Here is a 27,783-nt window from a genome sequence, read left to right on the forward strand (position 1 = left end):
AATCCATGGAGAAGTGGATTGCCCAGACTAAGTGTTGCTACTGGTGAGCCTGCTATCACCTCTCCTGGAGCTTGTCAAAAATGCAGAAACCCAGGCACCACTTCAGACCTACCTATTTTCATTCAGCAAGACCCCAGAGTGATTCATGCTCATTTACTTCTGATAAGCACTGAAATAAGGACATCAAGCCCTTTATCCCAGAGCTGTCTCATAGTTTCCAATGAGGAAGCAAACATACAATCCTACATTATTATTTTTTTTTTTACTCAATCACATTAATCCAGAGAGAAGAATGACAAAATTTCCAAATATAATTCACTCAGAGTTATAGGTTTAATGGTTAATGAGAAATTCAAACAAATTTGGAGAACTTTTATTTTCTTTAATTTCTCAGTAACAGTTTCCCCAAATGGGAAACATCTTAGACTAAAGAGTTTTTCAGACTACAATGATTTGGTTGCTGGATTTTGATCAATTTCTGTGTTAGCGTTGTTCAGTTTACGCATCTGGTGAAGCAATCTAAAAGACCTTTCTTTATCATGACCAGTCAGCTGCAAATAAGAGCTGTGGACAAGTTTAAAGGTGTTATTTGCAATGGGCATAGCATAACAATTGTGGCTGCTGCTTTTTGCCTGAAGATAGACTTTGCTTGGAGGAAAATTTCCCAGCTATAACTGAATGCCTCCATAATATCCTTTAAGCAACTTCAAAATTTGTGACAAATCTTATTTCTTGTTATCAGTTATATTTGTGAAGTAAATCAATGTTAATGAATATTATTTTGAATATTAAAAGGATACTCTCCTTGTCCTAGAGCACAACTAAAATTTTACTATCTCATTTGCTTAGAAGAATGACTGACTTTCACTTTATCCTTTTTAATGTGTCATAAATACATAAATGAAATAAATTTCTTTTTTTCCCCCCTGAGGCTTGCTTAAGTTAAGGTCAAAAAGAGAGAAAGAAAGAAGCTTTATTCCTCTCCTCTTGTAGATCTGATGAAAGTTCCAAATGAAATTAATATTGATTTACCCTAAGAAAGGACAGATGTTTTAGGTGGGTATATATGTTTATAATGGGCCTATTATTGATAGACAGTAAATACAAGGGCATCACTAGAAAGTGGAATTATGATTCAGTCATGAAAGAAGCAAGAGGGATTTCAATTTTCTAAGGCTTCAGGCCATGACTAGACCAAATTGTTTTTCTCAGCAATAATTCAGACAGCTTAAACAATCAGTTTGAATATTGGAATCACGTATCTGACTTTGTATTTGCAGAATCTAGGTATTGCTTATATCTGAAGCCACTATTGTAGACAGAATAATGGCCCCCAGAGATGTTCATGTTCTAATCCTTGGGAGCTGTGAATATTTTAGGTTATGTGGCAAAGGGCAATGAGAGTTGCAGTTGGAATGAAAATTGCCAATAAACTGATTTTAAGTAGGGAGATTATCCTGGATTATCTGGGTGGGCACAACATAATCACAAGGATCCTTAGAATGGGAGTAGGAAGTAGAAGTGAGAAGCAGAGACACAGTAGCAAGAAAAGAAACTGTCAACATTGCTGGCTTTGAAGACCAAGGAAGAGGGCCTTAAGCCAAAGAATATGGGCAATCATTAGAAATTGGAAAAGACAAGAAGACAGATTCTCCCCTAGAGCTTTCAGAAAGAAATAGCTAATACTCTTTGATCGTAGTCCTGTGATATCTGGGTTGAACTTCTGATATTCAGAATTAGAAGATAAAAAACTTGGGTTGCTTAAACTACTATGCTTGTGATATTGTCATAGCAAGATGAAACCAGTATACTCTCTTGACATCATTCTTACTTCCACCCTGCAACAACAAAATAACTAACCACAAAATAATCATGACTCTTATGTAGTGTCCATTGAGTGTCTGCTACATGCTAGGAACTTAAAATGTATTACTTTATTTCTTGTAAATCTCTGCCAAAAAAAAAAAAAGAACCACACCCTTAAATATATCGGTGAAGAAATTAAACCTTACACAAAACAACCTGTCATTAAGTTCATGGTTGAGCAAAGATTGAACTTTTCTACTTATTTGAAGGTCTGAGCACGTTCTACTATATGCAATGTCTTGAACATAGTAAGTGTAATCTTGCTTTAGCTGATTCACTCTAATATCTGAAATATTACCGGATGAGAACTAAACTCAGGAACTGTGTGTGTGCAAGCTAAGTCACTTCAGTTGTGTCTGACTCTTTGTGACCTTATGGACTGTAGCCCACCAGGCTCCTCTGTCCATGAGATTCTCCAGGCAAGAATACTGGAATGGGTTACCATTGCCTCCTCCAGGGGCTCTTTCTAACCCAGGGATCGAACCCTCATCTCTTATATCTCCTGCATTGATAGGTGGATTCTTTACCACCAGAGCCACCTGGGAAGCCCCAAGCAGTGTTTCCTAGTCTTTTATCTTCTGGTAGTCTATTACCTGGTCAACCTGCAAACCTCGCTTTACAACCTGTGATAATACTCTGTATTTTCCCTTACATTTTTTTGCCTACGTGCTGGGGATGGGGTGAAGGACCAGCTGGGAGCGATACTAGTGCAGTCTTTACTTCTTCTGAAAGCAGGCCAGATAGAGATGATTAAAAGTCAGGCACTCATGTTTCCAACAGCATCTCTATTTTTCTGACAGCTGACTCAATTGCTCAGCAGGCATTTTTAGTGCCATCTTGCCAGGTATGTGATTTTCAGTGGATATGTAATTTGGATCTTAGCCTCCCACTTCTTTAGCTGTCAGAACATGGGCCCTCCTAGAGCAGCAGATTGCTCAGATCCTAGAGGGAAAGGGCTGAGTCCCACTCTTCAACATACTGTTAAAGGAGGAGTCCCATCTGGTGAACTCCATAGTGTTCTATGTTTCTGTATAAAGCAGGATGAGAAGACATGAGAGTGGTGACAAATTAATGAGAACGTAGTGAAGAGAATAAGTCTCTCAATGACCATTCAGAAGTAACTAGAAGTACTCTCTTCTGTTTCAGAAATAAAATACAATTTTAGAATGAATTAAAATAAGTTAAAATTCTTATACTTGAATGGGTAGGTTTAAGGAATATGTTTGTGGCATCTACATTTTTCTATCCTCTTTAGGCCAAAAGAACCACATTTTCCAAATTATTTTCTCAATATATTTGATCTAAAGTTTCTCTTTTTACTTGAATCTAGAAGGCTAAAATTTTATTGTTCAAAGGTAAATGTTTCATGAATGGGCTATATTTAAAAATACAAATGAAATTTTAAAAATCTGTCTGTGAACCTGAGGGAAGGGCTGCCATTTTTTGTCAATATAGAATCCAAGAAATAAGACCAACTCTCTGTGTCTTGTAAAGACAAAAGTAATTTTTATATCCCATGATGTTTATATAGGTGTGATAATACCCAAGTCCTTCTTTTCACAAGATTTTAGCTATATATGAAGAATATCAAGATACATTGGAAGACATACACATTCTTCCAGTCACCCCTGCTCAAATACATTTTTCCAAATGGAGAACAAACATCTCTAAGGCTGTAGAATACTCACATAGCTTACATTTACCAAGATTAATTTGTTAGAGAGGAACAACTAAATTGTATTTTAACATTGACTTTACCCATATTACATAAATGTACTTTCCAACTGACTTGCCAAATCAGAATTCAGTCTCTCAAAGCATAGGTCCCCCCACCCCCGATATTTTCCTACTGACATAGTTTCCTTGCTTAAGGAGTCAAAAAGAAAAAACTAAACCAATGTTCATTCTGCTGCTCACCCATAAGTACTTCTAAATCTCCCAGCCCAAATACTTTTGAATCAGATATCAAAGTCCCAGAGCTCTGTGCTAGTTTTTTTCCACATTCTGCTTGGAAATCACTACTTCATCACTACTGTCTGCTTGAAAATCCTCCATCATTAAGCCCTCTTGCTTGTTTTCAATACAGGAACTTTCATTTTGCCTAGCCTGGTTTGGGTTGGTGATTTGAAATCTGATTGTCTACCTGCTTCCAATCTGGCACCATTTGGCGTGTTGCATGACATTTGGCTCTCCCATTTCATGCTACTCACTCCAAGTTTGAATATCCCATGCACTGCCCGAACCCCTGAGGGCACTCAAATATCCAGATTCATGCCTGGTGAGAAGAAACCCGTGTACTGAAAACTCATGTCGATGTTTTCATTTGCCTTAATGACTTTACGAGTGGGTAAATTGGAAAATAATGTTCCTAAAGCACAGTTGCTAGGAGGATGTTTAATGGTGTAACACAGAAAATATCTCAGGAGAGATTCTATGTTCAGGTTAGGCCCCAAAGTGTAAGTGGCTCTTTCTGCCAAAGACATCAGAATAAAACACCATTATTCCTAGCAGCCAAGAGGAGGCAGATTGTTGTCAGGACACCTGTGCACAAAGAAGGCATAGATTTTGAAAAGGAGAAAGCCATTCCTGCACTAACAAGACAGACAGACAACAATATTTTTGCACACCCAAAAGAAGGACATAATTAGTGAGCTTTAAGGTTCTAAAATGCAGACTAAGGACTAGTAATGAGAGGATTGAAAACAAAGAATTGCCGATCAATGCTTGGAAGGTTTGAGGTGACAAAGAAGGCTATACAGTTCCCAGAAGAAGGAAAATTTGGATGCAGATTCTTTTATCCACATTGGTTCATGTTTGCCATCATTTCTCTAATAAAATATCACCAGTTTTTAAACCAGATTTTCACAGCACATCATTTTTGTGCTTTGTATATAATTATGTTCAATTTTTTTGTGTAACAAAAAATATAGAATCCACACTCTGGGTTGGATTCAGTCATTTCCCACCAATTCTTTTCTCATCACCATGTAGTTGTAGTTTGAGAATAAATTCTTGTGATATTAGCTAGTGGTGTCGGCCTCAGTGATCCCACCTGGGGGATCACAGAGCAGATTCCAGGGCTCATAATTGAAAAAGGGGGAGAACAGCATAAATGAACAAACAAATGACCCTCCTCAGGGAAAGTTGCTGTTAAAAAAGCTTCATTTCTTTGTGCCTAGAATACACTGCAGAGGGAGTGATCCTGTTTTTCTACTCTCAACAAAAAGTCATCTTTACACAACAGCAGCCAAGCAAGTCCAGGAAGATGGAAACACTGGATGGTAGCTTCACATATACTTAGTGTATGTACTTAGTGAGAGCTTGGGCTTTGAAATGAGACTCCTAGATTGGAATCTTTGCATTGTGTGTTCTCATGCTTTTCATTAGTGAGGACAACTTACATCTAGTTTGGTGGTAGATGTCATCTATCTGCTTATTTTTACAGGGATGCAAGAGAGGTTCAAAAAATGACCTCTCCACAGCTACCATCTTTTCAGAATGCTCTTTGCTTATTTTTGGAAAAGAAAATTATCTGTATTATATATGTTCTTTCTTGTCTAAAAGAACATGTTGATTATTTTAAGGAAAATTTGTGGGGGAGGTTAAGTTTGGGACGCAGACTAGGCCACATGGTACCTAGTCTCAGATTTAAACACACATAACATGAAAAATTAATGTTTTTGAACTATGGTGTTGGAGAAGACTCTTGAGAGTCCCTTGGACTGCAAGGAGATCCAATCAGTCCATCCTAAAGGAGATCAGTCCTGGGTGTTCTTTGGAAGGACTGATGCTGAAGCTGAAACTCCAGTACTTTGGCCACCTCATGCGAAGATTTGACTCATTGGAAAAAGCCCTGATGCTGGGAGGGATCGGGGGCAAGAGGAGAAGGGGACGACAGAGGATGAGATGGTTGGATGGCATCACCAACTCGATGTCATGAGTTTGAGTAAACTCCAGGAGTTGGTGATGGACAGGGAGGCCTGGCGTGCTGCGATTCATGGGGTCACAAAGAGTCGAACATGACTGAGCGACTGAACTGAACTGAACTGAACATGGAACATTTTTTCCTAATTTTGAGTTAAGAGGGTGTCTCATAAACATTTGAATTAATTTATGCTCTTTCAACTTGTGCTGTGCTTAGTCACTCAGTCATGTCTGACTCTTCGCGACCCTGTGGACTGTAGCCTGCCTGACTCCTCTGTTCATGGGGATTCCCAGGCAAGAATACTGGAGTGGGTTGCCATACTCTCTTCTAGGGGATCTTCCCAATCTTCCCAACCCGGGGGTCAAACCCAGGTCTCCTGCATTGCAGACAGATTCTTTACTGTCCGAGCAACCTGGAATTTAAAATGTTTGAATACAAAAGAGTTTTGTTGAGCCACCATTTTATAACTTATTCTAAGTTTAGACTTCTGTTTGCAAGTATATTATAATGAATATATTACAATAATTTACTTTATTCTGTAAGTATTATTAGGATGAAAATGTCCCAGGCATGGTCTCTTGTCATTGGGATGTGTGTGTGTGTTTACTTAGTTATATCCGGCTCTTCATGAACCCATGGACTGTAGTCCACCACGCTCCTCTGTCCATGGAATTTTCTAGGCAAGAATACTGGAGCAGGTTGCCATTTCCTTCTCCAGGGGATCTTTCTGACCCAGGGATCCAACCTGCATTTCTTGCATCTCCTGCATTGGCAAGCAAGTTCTTTACCAGCTGAACAACTGGGGAAGACATCATTGGGATAAAAGCAGCCAAATAGAAGGCAACAACAAAAAATTTTCACTTACAAGGAAATAAGAAAGATTATGAATTTGTGATATCAGAGAAAATTCAAGATTGATACCTTATAAAATAGGTATCCAGTAGCATAAATCTCTCCCAACAATCATGCATTATCAACAATGTTGAGATTTATATAAGTCCTTTCTTAATTTTGTTTGTCCTTAAAGTGTAACAGAGGTAATTTTCTATTGAATTGAAATAAGCTATTGGCACTTCTTCACGGATCATAGTATACTTTAATAATAAGGCCTATTATTGTTAAGAAGGGGAGAGTGATTCTACCAGATGACAAACCTGATGCATCCCTTGGTGCTCATTTATAGAGGTTAAATGGGATTTGGTGAATTGTTAACAAACTGATATAATTGTATAAATGCATTTTATTGTCACTTTTGAGATAAGAATATTTCTATAAATTGAATTTCTAATATTTTAATCTCCTCTAATTCAAATATTAGTATTTTTTCAGTAATTAACTTAAGAACAAATGGGCAAGGTTGAAATGCAGTAGATTTTGATACATAACTGGGAAGAAAGTACTAATGATTCAAGCTTACTGAGATGGAATACCTTCGTTAAAAATAGAGTGAGCATCCTGTTAGCAGAGTCAATAAATCAGTGTTGACAAATACTTTTGTGGAAATGATTCCCCTGTTTATATAGTGGACAAATTGCCTTTAATACTACATATGAATCTGAAATGCTGTCCTTTCACAGTCAGGTTTGGATCCATATCAAAACAGTGTGTCTAGAACAGAGCAACATACTTTATCAAAATTGTCACAATCATAAAGTTGTTACTTTTTTCTATAAAAGTAGTACATGTAAAGTAAGACATTCACATGGTTAAAAAATTAAGCATTAAAGAGAATAGTAAGCAAAAATAAAATGTTGCCTCATCTTCATTCCCCTCTCCTAGATGTAGTCAGATTTAACCATAGCTATTTAATATTTTTAGTTAACCAAAAGCAGAATAATGTTTATGTCTAAAGTTTTCCTTTATTAAATTTACATACTATCTATTGTTTTCCCACCAATAAAAACGAGGAATTCATCACTATTACCTATCTCTTGCTACCAACTGTCCATGTACATTATTACAATTTAATTCTCATATTTACTATCTTCTGTTCTAGTTCTAACCTCTAGATAGGGTTCCATTGATTTTAAACAGTTTGCTCTCCACTTCTACATTTGGATAAATATCTTAACTTCCCTCTTTTTACCTGTACTCTGTCAAAGTTAAAGTATTTATAATCTATTACTGTGATTAATTTCTCTGTATTCTGCCTGTAGTCTAAAAAATGAAATTCAATAAACTGATTTCAATTTGGTGTCTATTTACATAACATACACTGCAACTTAGCAAAGGATTGGACCTGAAGAGAAAATTCTGCTATCCTATGCACCATTTAAAGGAGAATGTTACAAATTTCAAGGTCAGATATATTTATCTTTATAGTTGCTTGAAAGAATGCCTGATTTAGGAGATTCAAGTTACAAAGCATTAATTATAATTAATAATATTTTTCTTTCTTACAGGAGGTAAATTGGATTGGAAGTGAAAGTCATATCTTTTTTTTTTGAAAATCATATCTATTTTTAACATGTCCCAGTAAGATCTGTTTACTCCCCTTCCAGAAGAAATATACATTTTGTAATGAGGGGCAAGAAGATAAAATGTATGTGGAATTTATGTATAATATCTTGTTCTATCCAAATATTAATCTTGTGTTTTCTTTTAATTTTCTACTAAAGAATAGAAAGGGATCGGCACAATCTCAAATGAAGTCATAGAGATGCAGTTGGGTATCATCATGGCTCATAATATATGCTCTAGGGATTAACCAAAATTGGAATAATCTCTCCAATCTAAGAGAGTTCCCTGTTGATTGTAGAAAGCTCTGTGACAAGTTGAATACAAGCTCCTTGGTGTCCCTTTGAGACCAAGTGAACTGCACCATTTGGTATTTTCTCTTTAGGTGACAAGGCATCAAACAACACAGATAATATCATAATGTTTGGCATTTGTGGCTGAAACTATCATGTTCATTTTTATCCAAGTCCTCCTCCACTTTTGTGAGCCTTGGGATTGAGTGGCATGTGGATAGATGGGTGTCACCTGCAGGCCCCTAAAATATCCTGCCCAGTCTATTTCCCCTTTTAGTCATCTGGAAATCAAGCATTATGAGACTTGAGAACCACACAATGGAAGGAGCATGGTCAATCTTTGCAGGAAAGCACACGGGTGGTAACTTGATTAAAACTGATAAGCCAAGAAATAAGTTTTCATTTTGTTAAAAGTCATGAGATCTAAGAGTTCATTTCAGTGGCATAAACTGGCTTATTCTGACTTTATATCATTGCTTTATGATGCTTTATATCATCATGCTTTATGACAAAATTATGGTATATTTTATGGATTTCTGTTTATTAGTGCCTTGAAATTTCTGTCCTATTTATTAAAAAAAAAAGCATAGCTCAGAAAGTTGGTTATACACAATTTTAACACCAATTTAATTTACTTCATATTTAGAATAAGACTTTATGGCAATGGTTTTCCAGAGTTTGTAAAATTTTTTCCTTTTTGTTGACAAAAATATATTATGATTTCATCATGTTGCTAAGATAATCCATGTTAATCACAAAGTTTATTAAATGAAGTTTATTATCTGAAGACCTACTTCTCTGAGTCTTTGGTTATAATTTGTAGCATTTCATCCTAAGCCGAATCTAATTCTATATTTGCTGCTGAGCTGTCATTTTAAGTTTTCTTTTCAAGGATTAGATCCATACTATTGTTATATACTATGCTTTCTTACTTTGGTATTTCTTTTGCATTTCTCCAGATAATAGTCTTTAACAATTAAAAAATATTCAAAGGATATAAACTTTCTGACTTCTTAATTTCTAAAATTTCCCCTCATGAATTGTGAAGGACTGACAAAGGTGTAGAATCCTAGGTTTAAAATCATTTCCCTCTTTGACAGCACTGTTCTACTGACTTCTAGAGTCCACTGTTGCTAGTCAGTTTCTTATATTCTATTTTTTTTCTTCTTTTGAAGGTAAATTGTTTTTGTGCTCTAGAAGATTTTCAGACCCTCTCTTTAACATTAGTATTCTACAGTTTCACAATGATGTGTCTAGTATTGGGTAATTAAAAGTTTACTCTACTTGACTTTGGTCAGTTCTTTTGGTGAAAACTTCTTTATCTCGAAAATTCTCTTTCATTTTTCATGGGTCATTTCCTTTTCTCCATTTTTCAGTCCCTCTCATAGCCCACCACCTTCCAGAACACCTTCTAGATATATGCTTAATATGGTTTGATGCTTCATTTCTCATTTTCTTTTTCTGTAAATGTATGCTATGAACTAGGATATAATACTTCCTCCTAAATTTTTTTTAGTTATATTTAAAAAATGAGTATGGACATTGTATATTCTTGCTTTCACATCTCTAAATAAATCAGAATCTTTGAGATCTTATGCTATCTTTTAAAGTATGCTTTAAAATATATAAAATTACTACCTTTATGGCTATTTAATGTATATTTAAAATACTTCATAAATAAGTTTTTTTTTAAAGGCCAAAGTAAATTGATTTTATGTTTTATCTTTACAATCTATTTTAACTACATTTTAATCTTTCCCTTTAATACTCAAACTTAATACTCAAATGTGTATGGGACATTTACACCTGTGGATAAGGTTCTCACTTATCCACTATGATCTCACTTACCCACTTATGATCACTAGATCATAAAACTTTCTGAAACTGCAACAACCCCCTCAGGCAACATTACTAGATGAATCCTATGATACATATCTGAAAGAAAATCGATGCTTAGATTCTACTTTCCTCCTGGAATTCCCTGTTGATTCTATAAAATGGGGAAAATTTTATATAAAATTTTGGGTGACTATAGAAGGAGGAACTCTGATGGTCTTCAGTGTTAACCTGTGGTAAAGGAACTGTTGGCTATACTCTATTAAGTTGGTTCAGTTTTTAGTTATAAAGTGTAGTTTCAGACTTACTGTGTGCCACTGGACTCTATAATATGCAAACAGCTATTTCTTTTTAATTGATTTCTTTCTGTTCTTTCTTTCTCCCTGCAATATCTCTTTGGGTCTTGAGAGCACCTGTGCCATCTGGACTTAGTTGAGTCAGTTTCTTGGCTCGTTTGCTCTTTAACACTGACAATCTCTAACTTTTAAAAATCTATGTTACCACCTTTGTATTTCTCCAGTAGCTTTCATTAAAGCAAAGAGTCTTAAAATTTACATTTATATTTGAACATAAATAGCTACATTTATACAAAATAATTACTCATATCTTCATTGGACAATAAGGATACTCCCTTATAGGAGCAAAAGAGGATTCCCCAAGCATCCTGTTGACATTGCTGCTGCACATGGCTAGCAAGTAGTAGTCAGTATTGTGGTGTAAGCAAGACACCTTCAGAGAAACAGAAAAGCACTGGTATCTCAGACTTGTCCTTTGGGGTGTGTGTATGTTGTGGGGGCAGTGTTTGGGCTTTCAAATATCTGCCTTCCCTGGTTGGTTGGGATTCTTGCCAGGGAAATTCCATGGACAGAGGAGCCTGGTGGGCTACAGTGCATGGGGTCACAGAGGTGGACATGACTGCGGGGTTAACACTGATGATGATGATGATGGTAGGTAGATGGATCTTTTGTAAAAATTTGAAACTGATTAACTGACTAAGAGCATAATTTCTGTTACTTCAAGTCCATATTTTAAGTTCATCTTATGATGAATTTCTGCATTATGCTCTGTAAGATATAATATAGAGTCATTAAGTAGAAAATAAAAGATGGCATCATTTTCATCAGGCTGTGCTTAAATGGAAATTCTACCGAGGTCAAGTTTCCTAGGTCCACAGATTACAGAAACACCTGTTTATTTAAAACAGTGCAAATGTTATGTGAAATTTAGAACACAGACTGTAAAACATCCATAATTTGAAATATTCTTTTTACTAATAGCAGACATTTAATCAAAGAACTTGTCTGTGGTTTTTAAAGCAGGAACTATTTAACACTTATTAGCTACAAAACACACACATAACAGACCTAGAAAAAGGAAACTCCAAAGCTCTTATTTACATGCATTATAGATGAGGATGTAAAATCTGTCTATAAATCAGGTTTTGAAATTTACTATAATTGTGCTTTTCAAAGTAGATAATTAAATTGCTATGTCTTTGGGAAAAGGTCAGCTTGTTGGGATAGCACAGATTAATCTCTCTAGGGCATTTGCTCTTAATAACCATGAATCATTTTTTCATAAGCTTGAAGGCTTGGCAAGGTTCCATCCAGCCTAAAATACTTTGAAAATGACAGAAATTCACTAAGAAACACTCTGATAGTTTTACTTAATCACCAATTAACCTGTATAAGTACCTTTGTGTTCTCACCTATCTGTCAACCTACACTATGATCAGATATTGGGGGAAATGAGAACATGAAGACTCCTGGGTTTTTGCTGCTGTTGTTCATTCCTGTGTTTGTGCCCTGAGCTAGATGTAAAGGGCAAACGATATGAACTCAGGTTCAGGCAGAACAAAATCTCTAATTTTATAAATTATTACTGAGTACCTGTCATCTGATTCTACATTATAATGTTCCCATGCAGTACTTTTATACAAATTATTAAGAATACTTTCTGGTACAACTTTTAAGAAACTATTAAAAGAAACTTTCTAAGATATAATGACAAAAGTCTATGTCTATAAAAGCAAAATTAGAGTCCTTTATTGAGACAATCAGTCTCAAGCTATTCTAATGAGAAAAAAAGCAAGCAAACAAACAAAACAACACAGCTAACTTGATCCTGAATCATCTCACATCAATATTCTCATGTTGATGGGATTATCCTACATCTCATTTACATAGTCTAAAAGAGAAAAACAAATTGATGATAAATATATGAAATATGCTGTTTTCTATGGCATAACTATTACATAAATTCATACATAATCTTTAAAGTTTTGAACCTAAATTTTGATAATTTTATCAACATACACTTAAATTATCAGTAGAATACCTAGATCCCCTTGGGAAAAAAATATTTTCATATGGTAATTATTAGTGTATGCTTGATAATTGTTTTTCAAAAGCTTGTGTAAAGGAACTGGGGTCTTCATAGCTTATTTATTATTTTATTTTATTTTTAAAATTTATTTTAAATATATTTATTTTATTTGGAGGCTAATTACTTTACAATACTGTATTGGTTTTGCCATATGTTGACATGAATCTGCCATAGGTGCACACGTGGTCCCCATCCCTCTAGGTCATCCCAGTGCACCAGCCCTGAGCACCCTGTATCATGCATCAAACCTGGACTGGCGATTCATTTCACATATGATAATATACATGTTTCAATGCCATTCTCCCAAATCATCCCACCCTCGCCCTCTCCCACAAAGTCCAAAAGACTGTTCTATACATCTGTGTCTCTTTTGCTGTCTCACATACAGGGTTATTGTTACCATCTTTCTGAATTCCACATATATGCGTTAGTATACTGTATCAGTGTTTTCCTTTCTGGTTTACCTCACTCTGTATAATAGACTCCAGTTTCACCCACCTCATTAGAACTGATTCAAATGTATTCTTTTTAATGGCTTAGCAATATTCCATTGTGTATATATACCACAGCTTTCTTATCCATTCGTCTGCTGATGGGCATCTAGGTTGCTTCCATGTCCTGGCTATTACAAACAGTGTTGTGATGAACATTGGGGTACACGTGTCTCTTTCATTTCTGGTTTCCTTGGTGTGTATGCCCAGCAGTGGGATTGCTGGGTCATATGGCAGTGCTATTTCCAGTTTTTTAGGAAATCTCCACACTGTTCTCCATAGTGGCTGTACTAGTTTGCATTCCCACCAACAGTGTAAGAGGGTTCCCTTTTCTCCACACCCTCTCCAGCATTTATTGCTTGTAGACTTTTGGATAGCAGCCATTCTGACAGGCATGAAATGATACCTCATTGTGGTTTTGATTTGCATTTCTCTGATAACGAGTGATGTTGAGCATCTTTTCATGTGTTTGTTAGCCATCTGTATGTCTTCTTTGGAGAAATGTCTGTTTAGTTCTTTGGCCCATTTTTTGATTGGGTCATTTATTTTTCTGGAATTGAGCTGCAGGAGTTGTTTGTATATTTTTGAGATTAATTCTTTGTCAGTTGCTTCATTTGCTATTATTTTCTCCCATTCTGAAGGCTGTCTTTTCACCTTGCTTATAGTTTCCTTTGTTGTGCAGAAGCTTTTAAGTTTCATTAGGTCCCATTTGTTTATTTTTGCTTTTATTTCCAATATTCTGGGAGGTGAGTCATAGAGGATCCTCCAGTGGTTTATGTCGGGGAGTGTTTTACCTATGTTTTCCTCAAGGAGTTTTATAGTTTCTGGTCTTATATTTAGATCTTTAATCCATTTTGAGTTTATTTTTATGTATGGTGTTAAAAAGTGTTCTAGTTTCATTCTTTTACAAGTGGTTGACCAGTTTTCCCAGCACCACTTGTTAAAGAGGTTGTCTTTTCTCCATTGTATATTCTTGCCTCCTTTTTCAAAGATAAAAAGTGTCCATAGGTTCATGGATTTATCTCTGGGCTCTCTATTTTGTTCCATTGATCTATATTTCTGTCTTTGCGACAGTACCATACTGTCTTGATGACTGGTGTTGTAGTAGAGACTGAAGTCTGGCAGGTTGATTCCTCCAGTTTCATTTTTCTTTCTCAAGATTGCTTTGGCTATTTGAGGTTTTCTTGTATTTCCATACAAATTGTGAAATTATTTGTTCTAGTTCTGTGAAAAATACCATTGGTAGCTTGAAAGGGATTGCATTGATTCTATAGATTGCTTTGCGTAGTATACTCATTTTCACCATATTGATTCTTCCAATCTATGAACACGGTATATTTCTCCATCTATTTGTGTCATCTTTGATTTCTTTCACCAGTGTTTTATAGTTTTCTATATATAGGTGTTTTGTTTCTTTAGGTAGATATATTCCTAAGTATTTTATTCTTTTCATTGCAATGGTGAATGGAATTGTTTTCTTAATTTCTCTTTCTATTTTCTCATTGTTAGTGTATAGGAATGCAAGGGATTTCTGTGTGTTGATTTTATACCCTGCAACTTTACTATATTCATTGATTAGTTCTAGCAATTTTCTGGTGGAATCTTTAGGGTTTTCTATGTAGAGGATCATGTCATCTGCAAACAGTGAGAGTTTTACTTCTTCTTTTCCAATCTTGATTCCTTTTATTTCTTTTTCTTCTCTGATTGCTGTGGCCAAAACTTCCAAAACTATGTTGAATAGTAGTGGTGAGAGTGGTCAGCCTTGTCTTGTTCCTGATTTCAGGGGAAATGCTTTCAATTTTTCACCATTGAGGATAATGTTTGCTGTGGGTTTGTCATATATAGCTTTTACTATGTTGAGGTATGTTTCTTCTATTCCTGCTTTCTGGAGGGTTTTTTTTTTTTTATATCATAAATGGATGTTGAATTTTGTCACAGGCTTTCTCTGCATCTATTGAGAAAATCATATGGTTTTTATTTTTCAATTTGTTAATGTGGTGTATTACATTGATTGAGTTGCAGATATTGAAGAATCCTTGCATCCCTGGGATAAAGCCCACTAGGTCATGATGTATGATCTTTTTAATATGTTGTTGGATTCTGTTTGCTAGAATTTTGTCAAGGATTTGTGCACCTATGTTCATCAGTGATATTGGCCTGTAGTTTCCTTTTTTTGTGGCATCTTTGTCTGGTTTTGGTATTAGGGTGATGGTAGCCTCATAGAAGGAGTTTGGAAGTTTACCTTCCTCTGCAATTTTCTGGAAGAGTTTGAGTAGGATAGGTGTTAGCTCTTCTCTAAATTTTTGGTAGAAATTAGCTGTGAAGCCGTCTGGTCTTGGGCTTTTGTTTGCTGGAAGATTTCTGATTAAAGTTTCAATTTCCACGCTTGTGATGTGTCTGCCTAGATTTTCTATTTCTTCCTGGCTAAGTTTTGGAAAGTTGTACTTTTCTAAGAATTTTTCCATTTCTTCCAAGTTGTCCATTTTATTGGCATATAGTTGCTGATAATAGCCTCTTATGATCCTTGTATTTCTTGTATTTATTGTCTGTTGTGATCTCTCCATTTTCATTTCTAATTTTATTGATTTGATTTTTCTCCCTTTGTTTCTTGATGATTCTGGCTAATGGTTTGTCAATTTTGTTATCTTCTCAAAGAACCAGCTTTTGGCTGTTGATTTTTCCTATGGTCTCTTTTGTTTCTTTTGCATTTATTTCTGCCTGAATTTTTAAGATTTCTTTCCTTCTACTAACCTGGGGTTCTTCATTTCTTCTTTTTCTAGTTGCTTTAGGTGTAGATTTAGGTTATTTATTTGACTTTTTTCTTGTTTCTTGAGATAAGCCTGTATTGCTATGAACCTTCCCCTTAGCATTGCTTTTACAGTGTCCCATAGGTTTTGGGTTGTTGTGTTTTCGTTTTCATTCATTTCTATGCATATTTTAATTTTTTTTGATTTATTATGTGGTTTGTTGGTTGTTCAGCAGCGTGTTGTTCAGCATTCATATGATGGAATTTTCAATAGTTTTTCTCCTGTAATTGACATCTAATCTTACTGCATTGTAGTCAGAAAAGATGCTTGGAATGATTTCAATTATTTTGAATTTACCAAAGCTAGATTTATGGCCCAGGATGTGATCTATCCTGGAGAAGGTTCCATGTGCACTTGAGAAAAAGGTGAAATTCATTGTTTTGGGGTGAAATGTCCTATAGATATCAATTAGGTCTAACTGGTCTATTGTATCATTTAAAGTTTGTGTTTCCTTGTTAATTTTCTGTTTAGTCGATCTGTCCATAGGTGTGAGTGGGGTGTTAAAGTCTCCCACTATTATTGTGTTATTGTTAATTTCCCCTCTCATACTTGTTAGCATTTGTCTTACATATTGTGGTGCTCCTATGTTGGGTGCATATATATTTATAATTGTTATATCTTCTTCTTGGATTGATCCTTTGTCATTATGTAATGTCCATCTTTGTCTCTTTTCACAGCCTTTGTTTTAAAGTCTATTTTATCTGATATGAGTATTGTGACTCCTGCTCTCTTTTGGTCTCTATTTGCATGGAATATCTTTCTCCAGCCCTTCACTTTCAATCTGTATGTGTCCCTTGTTTGAGGTGGGTCTCGCGTAGACAACACATATAGGGGTCTTGTTTTTGTATCCATTAAGCCAGTCTTTGTCTTTTGGTTGGGGCACTCAACCCATTTACATTTAAGGTAATTATCGATAAGTATGACCCCGTTGCCATTTACTTTATTGTTTTGTGTTTGAGTTTATACACCCTTTCTGTGTTTCCTGTCTAGAGAAGATCCATTAGCACTTGTTGGAGAGCTGGTTTGGTGGTGCTGAATTCTCTCAGCATTTGCTTGTCTGTAAAGCTTTTGATTTCTCCTTCATATTTGAAATGAGATCCTTGCTGGGTATAGTAATCTGGGCTGTAGGTTATTTTCTTTCATCACTTTAAGAATGTCCTGCCATTCCCTTCTGGCCTGAAGAGTTTCTATTGAAAGATCAGCTGTTATCCTTATGGGAATCCCCTTGTGTGTTATTTGTTGTTTTTCCCTTGCTGCTTTTAATATTTGTTCTTTGGGTTTGATCTTTATTAATTTGATTAATATGTGTCTTGGGTGTTTTGCCTTGGCTTTATCCTGTTTGGGACTCTCTGGGTTTCTTGGACTTGGGTGATTATTTCCTTCCCCATTTTAGGGAAGTTTTCAACTATTATCTCCTCAAATACTTTCTCATGGTCTTTCTTTTTATCTTCTTCTTCTGGGACTCCTATGATTCGAATGTTGGGGCATTTAACATTGTCCCAGAGGTACCTGAGATTGTCCTCATTTCTTTTAGTTCTTTTTTTCTTTTTTCCTCTCTGTTTCATTTATTTCTACCATTCTATATTCTATCTTGCCTCTGTTATTCTACTGTTGGTTTCCTCCAGAGTGTTTTTGATCTCATTTATTGCATTATTCATTATACATTGACTCTTTTTTATTTCTTCTAGGTCCTTGTTAAACCTTTCTTGCATCCTTTTGATCCTTGTCTCCAGGCTGTTTATCTGTAACTCCATTTTGTTTTCAAGATTTCGGATAATTTTCACTATCATTATTCAGAATTCTTTATCAGGTAGATTCCCTATTTCTTCCTCTTTTGTTTGGCTTGATGGGAATTTATCCTTTTCTTTTACCTGTTGGGTATTTTTCTGCCTTTTCATCTTGTTTATATTGCTGTGTTTGGGGTGGTCTTTCCTTATTCTGGCAGTTTGTGGTTCCTATTTATTGTGGAGGTTCCTCGCTGTGGGTGGGGTTGGACGGGTGGCTTGTCAAGGTTTCCTGGTTAGGGAAGCTTGTGTCGGTGTTCTGGTGGGTGGAGCTGGATTTCTTCTCTTTGGAGTGCTATGAAGTGTTCAGTAATGAGTTTTGAGATGTCAGTGGGCTTGGTGTGACTTTGGGAAGCCTGTGTATTGAAGCTCAGGGCTATGTTCCTGTGTTGCTGGAGAATTTGCATGGTATGTCTTGCTCTGGAACTTGTTGGCCCTTGGGTGGTGCTTGGTTTCAGTGTAGGTATGGAGGCATTTGATGAGCTCCTATTGATTAATGTTCCTTGGATTCAGGAGTTCTCTGGTGTTCTCAGGATTTGGACTTAAGCCTCCTGCCTCTGGTTTTTAGTCTTATTCTTACAGTAGCCTCAAGACTCCTTCATCTATACTGCACTGATGATAAAACATCTAGTTTAATGATGAAAAGTTTCTCCACAGTGAGGGACACCCAGAGAGGTACACAGAGTTACATGGAGAAGAGAAGAGGGAGGAGGGAGATAGAGGTGCCCAGGAGGAGAAGAGGGGGAATCAAAAGGGGAGAGAGCAAGCTAGCCAGTAATCACTTCCCTATGTGCTCTCCAGTCTGGATCCCTCAGAGATGTTCACAGGTTACACAGAGAAGAGAAGAGGGAGGAAGGAGACAATGGTGGTCAGGAGGATAAAAGGGGGAATCAAAAGAAGAGAGAGAGATCCAGCCAGTAATCAGTTCCCTAAGTGTTCTCCATAGCCCAGAACACACAAAGAGATTCATCGAGTTGGGTAGAGAAGAAAAGGGGGAGAGGGGATATAGAGGTGACCTTGTGGAGAAAAAGGAGAGTCAAAAGGGGGAGAGAGCAATCAAGCCAGTGATCTCGCTCCCAAGTAAAAATGGGTACTGAAGATTGGGTTCTTAAAGGTACAATTGATAACAAATACCAAAAAGCAAAGATTAAAAATCTAGAGTAGAGGTTAGATTCTCAAAAATATAATATTAAAAAAAGTCACAAAAATTACAACATATATATATGAAGTTTGTTTAAAAATAAGATTTTTTTTTTGCAAGGTAATTGTATGTCATAAAAATGAAATTTAAAGGAGTAATAGAGGACTTAAAATATTTTAAAAATTTACAAACATTTAAAAAATGATAATAGTAAAAATATATCTAGGAATTACTCTGGAGTTGTTGCAGACAGTGGGGGTTCAGTTCATTTTCAGATAGTTCCTTGATCCAACTTATACTTCTCAAGGTCTATAGGCCCCTTCCTATGTAGTTGGTACTAACTACAGGGTTTTAATCTATTGCACCTGTCGCTTTCAAAGTGGTTCCGTCTATTTTAGCTTCTTCTGTTTGCTGGTCTCTTCAGTGTCTAATTTCTGCCCTGACACAAGGGGGGTGGTGGTGCAGCTGGCTAGCTCTGCTCAGTCCTTTATTCTGTGAGCATGCCTGGCAGTTAGGTTAGACTCTCTTGTTCAGTTGTGCTGTGGGGAGGGAGGAACACTGCAAATAAACCTCACTGGCATGTGTGGGGCATGCTCACAGTGTTTCAGCTGCACTGGGTTTGCTCCCGCTCACGGCATGTGTGCTTTCCCAGTCTACACTGCTCAGGCTCTAGGTTGCTCTGCCATGAACTGTGATGTGGTCCCTGGGTTTCATGCACTCCCCAGGTCTAAGCCACTCAGGTTCAGGTTCTTGGGTACTCCACAAAGGCGCAGACTTGGTTGGACCTGTGTTTTGAGCCCGTCCCAGATCCGAGCGGCTCAGGTGACCAGGTGCTTGGCGGGCGTGGTCGCCTCCAGTTGAAGGCTGTGGCTTTTTGCCTCCCCTGTCCCAGCCGCTTGGTTTTCTGGGTATACAACGGGCGCGCCTTCTCAGGTGTTCCGTGTGTCTCTTCTGGGGAGCTGGTCTCTGGCTGTGACCCTCCCTGCAGATATCGACCATCCAGAATCCCAAGAAATCTTGGTTAGCAACAAAGTCTGCTTGCAGTTTGGTAGATAATGCCTCTCTGGGGCCGCAGTTGTCCCCTGGTGGCTCTGGCTGCCCTCGCCTGGTCCGGTCTGCAGCCGGACAGCTCTGCTCAGTCCTTTGTGCTGTGAGCTTGCCTGGTAGTGTCTTAGGTTAGGGCTTTTTGCGGGATAGCTATTCCACAGTCGGGATTGATTGCTGTCTCACGTTAGTTCCCTCAGATTACCCTCGGGGCATTCAGGACTGGTCCTTACCCTAAGCAAGGCAGCCTGAGCTTCCCTGCCCAGACCCCGCTTGCTAGTGGAGGATGCGAGCTTCTGGGCTGCTGCTCCGCTAGGAGTTGCTGTTAGGCACATAATCTGTGGGTTTTAATTATTTATTTATTTATTTTATTTTTCCTCCTGGTTATTTTGCCCTCTGAGATTCTAAGGCTCACCACAGACCCATCAGAGAGAGTGTTTCCTGGTGTTTGAAAACTTCTCTTTTTTAAGACTCCCTTCCCGGGATGGATCTACATCCCTACCTCTTTTGTCTCTCTTTTTATCTTTTATATTTTGTCTTACCACCTTTCGAAGACAATGGGCTGCCTTTCTGGGCACCTGATGTCCTCTGCCAGCATTCAGAAGTTGTTTTGTGGAATTTGCTCAGCACTGAAATGTTCTTTCAAATGAATTTGTGGGGGAGAAAGTGGTCTCCCCATTCTATGCTTGCACCATCTTAGGACCGCCCTCTTCACAGCTTAAAATAAGGACTCTTCTTCTTTTTCTTTTCTTTTTTTTTTTTAAATAAAGACTCTACTATAAAGTTAGAAAACCTATTTCCAAATTATCCTTCCTGGCCATTCAGCACCTTGTGCTCTCTAGTAACTTCCTCTAACTTCTCTGGGGGTACTAAAGCAGATTTTCCTTGTCTTGATATTTGAAGAAAGGAGTCTGCCCCTCATCCTACTGCCTTCAATATGTGTGTTCATATCAAAAGTTTGGACTCCTTAGTTCAGTTCAGTTCAGTCGCTCAGTCATGTCCAACTCTTTGTGACCCCATGGACTGCAACACGCCAGGCCTCCCTGTCCACCACCAATTCCTGGAGTTTACGCAAACTCATGTCCATTGAGGCGGTAGTGCCTTCCAACCATCTGATCCTCTGTCGTCTGATTCTTCTCCCGCTTTCAATCTTTACCAGCATCAGAGTCTTTTCAAATGAGTCAGTTCTTCGCATCAGGTGGCCAAAGAGTTTCAGCTTCACCATCAGTCCTTCTAATGAATACCCAGGACTGATCTCCTTTAGGATGCACTGGTTGCAGTCCAAGGGACTCTCAAGAGTCTTCTCCAACACCACAGTTCAAAAGCATCAATTCTTCGGTGCTCAGCTTTCTTCACAGTCCAACTCTCACATCCATACATGACTAATGGAAAAACCAAAGCTCTGACTAGACAGACCTTTGTTGGCAAAGTAACATCTCTGCTTTTTAATATGCTGTATAGATTGGTCATAACTTTTCTTCCAAGGAGCAAGCATCTTTTAATTTCATGGCTGCAGTCACCATCTGCAGTGATTTTGGAGCCCCCCAAAATAAAGTCTTTCACTGTTTCTCCATTTATTTGGCATGAAATAATGGTACCAGATGTCATGATCTTAGTTTTCTGAATGTTGAGTTTTAAGCCAACATTTTCACTCTCCTCTTTCACTTGCATCAAGAGGCTCTTTAGTTCTACTCTTTCTTCCATAAGTGTGGTATTATCTGCATATTTGAGTTTATTGATATTTCTCATGGCAATCTTGATTCCAGCTTGTGCTTCATCAAGTCCAGCATTTCTCATGATGCACTCTGCATATAAGTTAAATAAGCAGGGTGACAATTTACAGACTTGAAGTACTCCTTTCCGGATTTGGAACCAGTCTGTTGTTCCATGTCCAGTTCTAAGTGTTGCCTCTTGACCTGCAAACAGATTTCTTAGGAGGTCAGGTGATCTGGTATTCCCACCTCTTTAAGAATTTTCCACAGTTTATTGTGATCCACACAGTCAAAAGCTTTGGCATAGTCAATAAAGCAGAAATAGATGGTTTTCTGGAACTCTCTTGCTTTATTGATGATCCAGTGGATGTTGGCAATTTGATCTCTGGTTTCTCTGCCTTTTCTAAAACCAGCTTGAACATCTTGGAAGTTCATGGTTCATGTACTGTTGAAGCCTGGCTTGGAGAATTTTGAGCATTATTTGTTAACATGTGAGATGAGTGCAATTGTGCGGTAGTTTGAGCATACTTCGGCATTGCCTTTCTTTGTGATTGGAATGAAAACTGATCTTTTCCAGTCCTGGGGCCACTCCTGAGTGTTCCAAATTTGCTGGCATATTGAGTTCAGCATGTTCACAGCATCATCTTTTAGGATTTGAAATAGCTCAAGTGGAATTCCATCACCTCCACTAGCGTTGTTTGTAGTGATGTTTCCTAAGGCCCACTTGACTTCACATTCCAGGATGTCTGGCTCTAGGTGAGTGATCACACCATCATGATTATCTGAGTCATGAAGCTCTTTTTTGTATAGTTCTTCTGTGTATTCTTGCCACTTCTTTATATCTTCTGTTTCTGTTAGGTCCATACAATTTCTGTCCCTTATTGTGCTCATTGTTGCATGAAAATTTCCTTGGTATCTGTAGTTTTCTTGAAAAGATCTCTAGTCTTTCCCATTCCATTGTTTCCCTCTATTTCTTTGCACTGATCACTGAGGAAGGCTCTCTTATCTTCCTTGTTATTCTTTGGAAATCTGCATTCAAATGGGTACATCTTTCCTTTTTTCCTTTTCCTTTCACTTCTCTTCTTTTCATTGCTCTTTGTAAGGCCTCCTCAGACAACCGTTTTGCCTTTTTGCATATCTTTTTCTTGGGGATGGTCTTGATCCCTGCCTCCTGTACAATGTCATGAACCTCCATTCATAGCTTTTCAGGCACTCTGTCTATCAGATATAATCCCTTGAATCTATTTGTCACTTCCACTGTGTAATCACAAGGGAGTTGATTTAAGTCATACATGAATGGTCTAGTGGTCTTCCCTACTTTCTTCAATTTCAGTCTGAATTTGCCAGTTAAGAGTTTATGATCTGAGCCACAGTCAGCTCCCAGTCTTGTTTTTGCTGACTGTATAGAGCTTCTCCATCTTTGGCTGCAAAGAATGTAATCAATCTGATTTCGGTGTTGACCATCTGGTGATGTCAATGTATAGTCTTCTCTTGTGCTGTTGGAAGAGGGTGTTTGCTATGACCAGTGTGTTCTCTTGGAAAAATTCTATTAGCCTTTGCCCTGCTTCATTCTGTACTCCAAGGCCAAATTTTCCTGTTACTCCAGGTGTTTCTTGACTTCTTACTTCTGCATTCCAGTCCCCTATAATGAAAAGGACATCTTTTTTGGGTGTTAGCTCTAGGAGGTCTTGTAGGTCTTCACAGAACCATTCAACTTCAGCTTCTTCAGCATTACTGGTTGGGGCATAGATTTGGATTACTGTGGTAGTGAATGGTTTTCCTTGGAAATAAACAGAGATCATTCTGTCGTTTTTGAGATTGCATCCATGTACTGTATTTTGGACTCTTTTGTTGACTATAATGGTTACTCCATTTCTTCTAAGGGATTCTTTCCCACAGTAGTAGATATAACGGCCATCTGAATTAAATTCACCCATTCCAGTCCATTTTAGTGCACTGATTTGTAGAATCTTGACATTCACCCTTTTCATCTCCTGTTTGATCATTTCCAATTTGCCTTGATTTTGGACCTAACATTCCAGGCTGGAACTCCTTAGGGGAGTGTTTAATACCCTGTAATGGCAATATTTAAGGAGAAGCAGCAAAAATAGAGACTTTTAGGAATAATATCACATTTTATTAGTCTTAATTATGAAAGTTTATAAAAACAAAAATATACTTGTAATTAATTTCTTCTCTGGGTTAGTAAGGGCTTCTTTCTTGGGACACTTAAGTTATACTTTAATGTTAAAAATAACTTTGTTCAAACATGTGGCTACCAAGGGGGAAAAGAGGAGTGGGATGGGTTGAGAGACTGAGATTCACACACACACACGTGTGCACACACCCACTCACATATATATTCCTATGTATAAGGTAGATAAATAATGATAAGCAACCGTATATTCACAAGGAACTCTACTCAATGCTCTGTGATAACCTCTATGGGAAGGAAATATAAGAGGGGATATGTGTATTTGTATTGTTGATTCACTTTGCTGTATAGCAGAGATTGATAAAACATTTTATTTATTTTTTTTCATTAAAATTTTTAAATTGAAGTATAGGTGACTTACAATATTTCTTTCAGATGTACAACACAGTGATTCTATATTTGTACAGGTTATGCATCATACAAAGGTATTATAATATTATTGACTGTATTCTTTGTACCATAAGTTACATCCTTGTGGCTTATTTATTTTATAACTGGTAAATATCTTTTAATCCCCTTCACCTATTGCACCCATCCTCCCATTCTTCTCCCTTCTGGCAACCACTAGTTTGTTCTCTGTATCTATGAGTCTGTTTCTGAGTTTGGGGGGCTCATTTTTTTTAAAAAATATATTTTAGATTCCACATATAAGTGAAAACATACAGTATTCATCTTTCTCTGACTTATTTCACTTAGCATAATACCCTACAGATCCATCCATATTGTCACAAATTGCAAGATTTCATTCTTTTTTATGGCTAAGTGGTGTTGGGAAAACACGATAGCTATACGTAAAATAAAACTAGACCATTTTTTCACATCGTCTACAAAAATAAAGTCAAAATGAATTAAAGACTTAAATATAAGATCTAAAACCATAAAACATCTAGAAGAAAACATAGGTGGTATGTTCTTTGAAGTCAGTCTTAGCAATATTTTCTTTTTTGATCAGTCTCCTCAGGCAAGGACAACAAAAGCAAAAATAAACAAATGGGACCATATGAAACTAAAAAGCTTTTGCACAGCAAAGGGAACCATCAGTAAGACAAAAAACTACTGAATGGGAGAAGATACTGGCAAATGATATGTCTGATAAGGGGTTAATATCCAAAATATATTAAGAACTCAGACAACTCAATACAAACAATCTAATTACAAAATGGGCAGAAGATCTAAATAGACATTTTCCAAAGAAGACACATAGATGACCAACAGGTACATGAAAAGATGCTCAACATCACTAATCACGAGGGAAATGCGAATCAAAACCACCTCAAATGCAATGAAACAGCACCTTACACCTATCAGAATGCCACACTTTTTAGTGAATACTGTTTGCTGTTTTGGAATTCTCCCGTTTTCAGGTCTTTCAGATGGCCAACTCTTTCTGCTTACACAGATGCCCATTACTAGTTGATCTTGTAGTTATGATGATCTTTCCTTACCTGACGTTGTCTTGGCTATTCCCTGATCTGGTAATGCTCCAAATTTCCGATGCTGTTCATACCAGTCATTCACTGTCATAGATGCCAGACTTGGATAACCAGTTCCAAATACTTTGGCTTGGGCCATGTTCCGAGTGAGAACAAATGGTTTCATTGGAGGCCTGTCCTGACGAGATGACTGAGAAGTTGATGCCTCTTTTGTGGAGTCTTTTTCTCTCAAGATCTTTATCTCCTGGTCAATGCTCTCAATCTCTTCTAAGGTGATACCAATCCACCTTCGAAGGTGAAGGAGGTAATATTCACGAACATGCTCATCATTTGCTTGACCACTTTCCAGAGCAGATTTCAGTGCAGACAACCTATGCTCCACCTCCTTCTTCTGCTTGTATCTCTCTATTTTAGCCTGTCTCTGAGATGCCATAGCAACGATGCTAGGATAGGCCATGGAGGAATTAGCAGTGTTATTTTCAGCTGAGTTGGTCTTGGTTTTGGGCAGCTCAAACTCTGCCACATGATAGTGCTGGCACTGAGTTAAGTAGTTTAAAAAGTGTTCTCGAGCCCACTGCAAATGATCTAGACGCTTGCTGGGATTGACTTGTTTCATGGCGAACGCTCCTTGAAATGCTGGCACCATCAGGTACTTCAGGTCGGTGGACGCGATCTCCTCCAAATCTTCATTTTGGCTGAACAAGTCGAGCTGCGACAACATTTCAGCAGCTTTCTTCAGGAGATCCAGTCCCTTGAACACCTTATCTTGGATTATTCGGGAGCCGGTGGGCTCAGTTGCGATTTCCAGTTCGTCCAAAAGCTGCTTGCTGGTTTCCAACAGCTCAGGGAGCCGCGGTAACAGTAACTCGTCTTCGGCTGCTGCCATCTTAGGGAGGGAGGAACCCGGAAAGCCTGACTTCCGGGGTCAAAGGCAACCCTGGGAAAGCTGACCTAGGCGAGAGATGAAGAAACCGGAAGGGGCGCTGCATTGGTTCAGTAGCTCCATTGTTACCTAAGCGTCTGAAAACTTCCGTAGGCTGCTGTTAAGTCAGTCTAGCAACCGTTTCCATGGACTCATTTTGTCATGCTGCCTATTACTAGCAGACATATGTGAATGATACACACACGCAAATAAAAAAGCAAACCCCAGGCGCTGCTTTTCGCGCGACTCCTCGTCGCCGACCCGGGCCCGGACTGTGCCATCGGCTCTGAGGAGCGGGTGTGACGAGGCTGAATTGGGAGCCAGGTCGGGCGCGAGAAGGCAGGAGCACTCCAGGAGCCGGCCGGGCGAACGCCTTACCTCGTGAGGCGCTCCCTGGCCACAAGGGCCAGGGCGGCCAGGGGCTCCGAACTCCGCGCAGCTTCTGATAAAACATTTAAAAACAGCTGTACTCCAATAAAAATTTGAAAAGAATAATTTTATTCCTTGATATTGATTTAATCACCTTTTCCTGTGAGTACTGACTGTTGAGCATTTTGTGTTATTATCAAAGTTCAAAATGAGGACATTATTATTGTTATATGACTAGGTCAACTGAAAATATTTACACTTGAGTGAATTGCTATCAAAATGTCGGTCCTGAACCACCGAAATACCCATGGGACAAGGTATAGACTAGTGGTTTTCTTATCAGGAATAGTTCAGTTCATGTCCTTTTAGTATTTACTACTTGTTATTATTAGCTAGCCATTTTTAATCAATTGCTAACAGAAGGATTTTTAAAATTTTATTTATCTATTTATATTTTTGGTTGTATTTGATCTTTGCCGCAGCATGAGCTTTCTCTAGTTGTGGTGATGGGGGCTGCTCTGGTTGTGGTAATTGGGTTTTTCACTGTGGTGGCCTCAGCTGTTGCAGAGTACAGGCTATAGGCAAATAGGTCTTAAAAGTTTAGCACATGGGCTCAATTGTTGCAGTATGTGGCCCTAGGGCTTGCAGGCTTCAGTAATTGGTGACACACAGAATCAGAGGTTGTGGTGCATGGATATAGGTGCTCCACAGCAGGTGGAATCTTTCTGGGTCAGGAATTGAACTCCTGTTCCCTGCGTTGGCAGGCAGATTCTTATCTACTGTGCCACCAGGGAAATCTAGATGGCTCTTTTTCTTTTTTTTAAAGTTAACATTTATTACTTTTTGAAACTGATTTCTTAGTTGCCAATTTTTTGAGAAATATTCTAAGTAAACATGAGAACAGTTTCGGTGTAAATATACGAAGCTAACTGACAGACTATGTAGCTGCAAATAAAGTGCTGAATCATATTTTTTAATCTTCTTACTGGGATCCTAAACACTGCTGACTAATATTTTCATAGTCTTCTCTTAGCATATGTGTTTTCCTACAATTAGTAAGAGACATTTATTCTGCTTTTCAAGTTTAGTAACACTTTAAAATT

The 27,783-nt window shown here is 37.8% G+C and overlaps 1 protein-coding gene across 1 annotated transcript; it reads right to left on the reverse strand.

Moving 5' to 3' along the window:
- Positions 1 to 4,121: 4,121 nt before the first annotated feature.
- LOC122428659 (immunoglobulin-binding protein 1-like) lies at positions 4,122 to 26,291 on the reverse strand. The gene is made up of 3 exons (XM_043448682.1): positions 25,402 to 26,291; positions 14,366 to 14,371; positions 4,122 to 4,336 (listed from the first exon to the last, which is right to left on the reverse strand). The coding sequence occupies exons 1-3, from the start codon at positions 26,273 to 26,275 to the stop codon at positions 4,122 to 4,124; spliced, it is 1,095 nt and encodes a 364-aa protein (XP_043304617.1). The 5' UTR covers positions 26,276 to 26,291.
- Between the last annotated feature and the right edge of the window lie 1,492 nt (positions 26,292 to 27,783).

This window comes from Cervus canadensis, chromosome 27, assembly GCF_019320065.1.
Source record: "Cervus canadensis isolate Bull #8, Minnesota chromosome 27, ASM1932006v1, whole genome shotgun sequence".
Taxonomy (NCBI): Eukaryota; Metazoa; Chordata; class Mammalia; order Artiodactyla; family Cervidae; genus Cervus; species Cervus canadensis.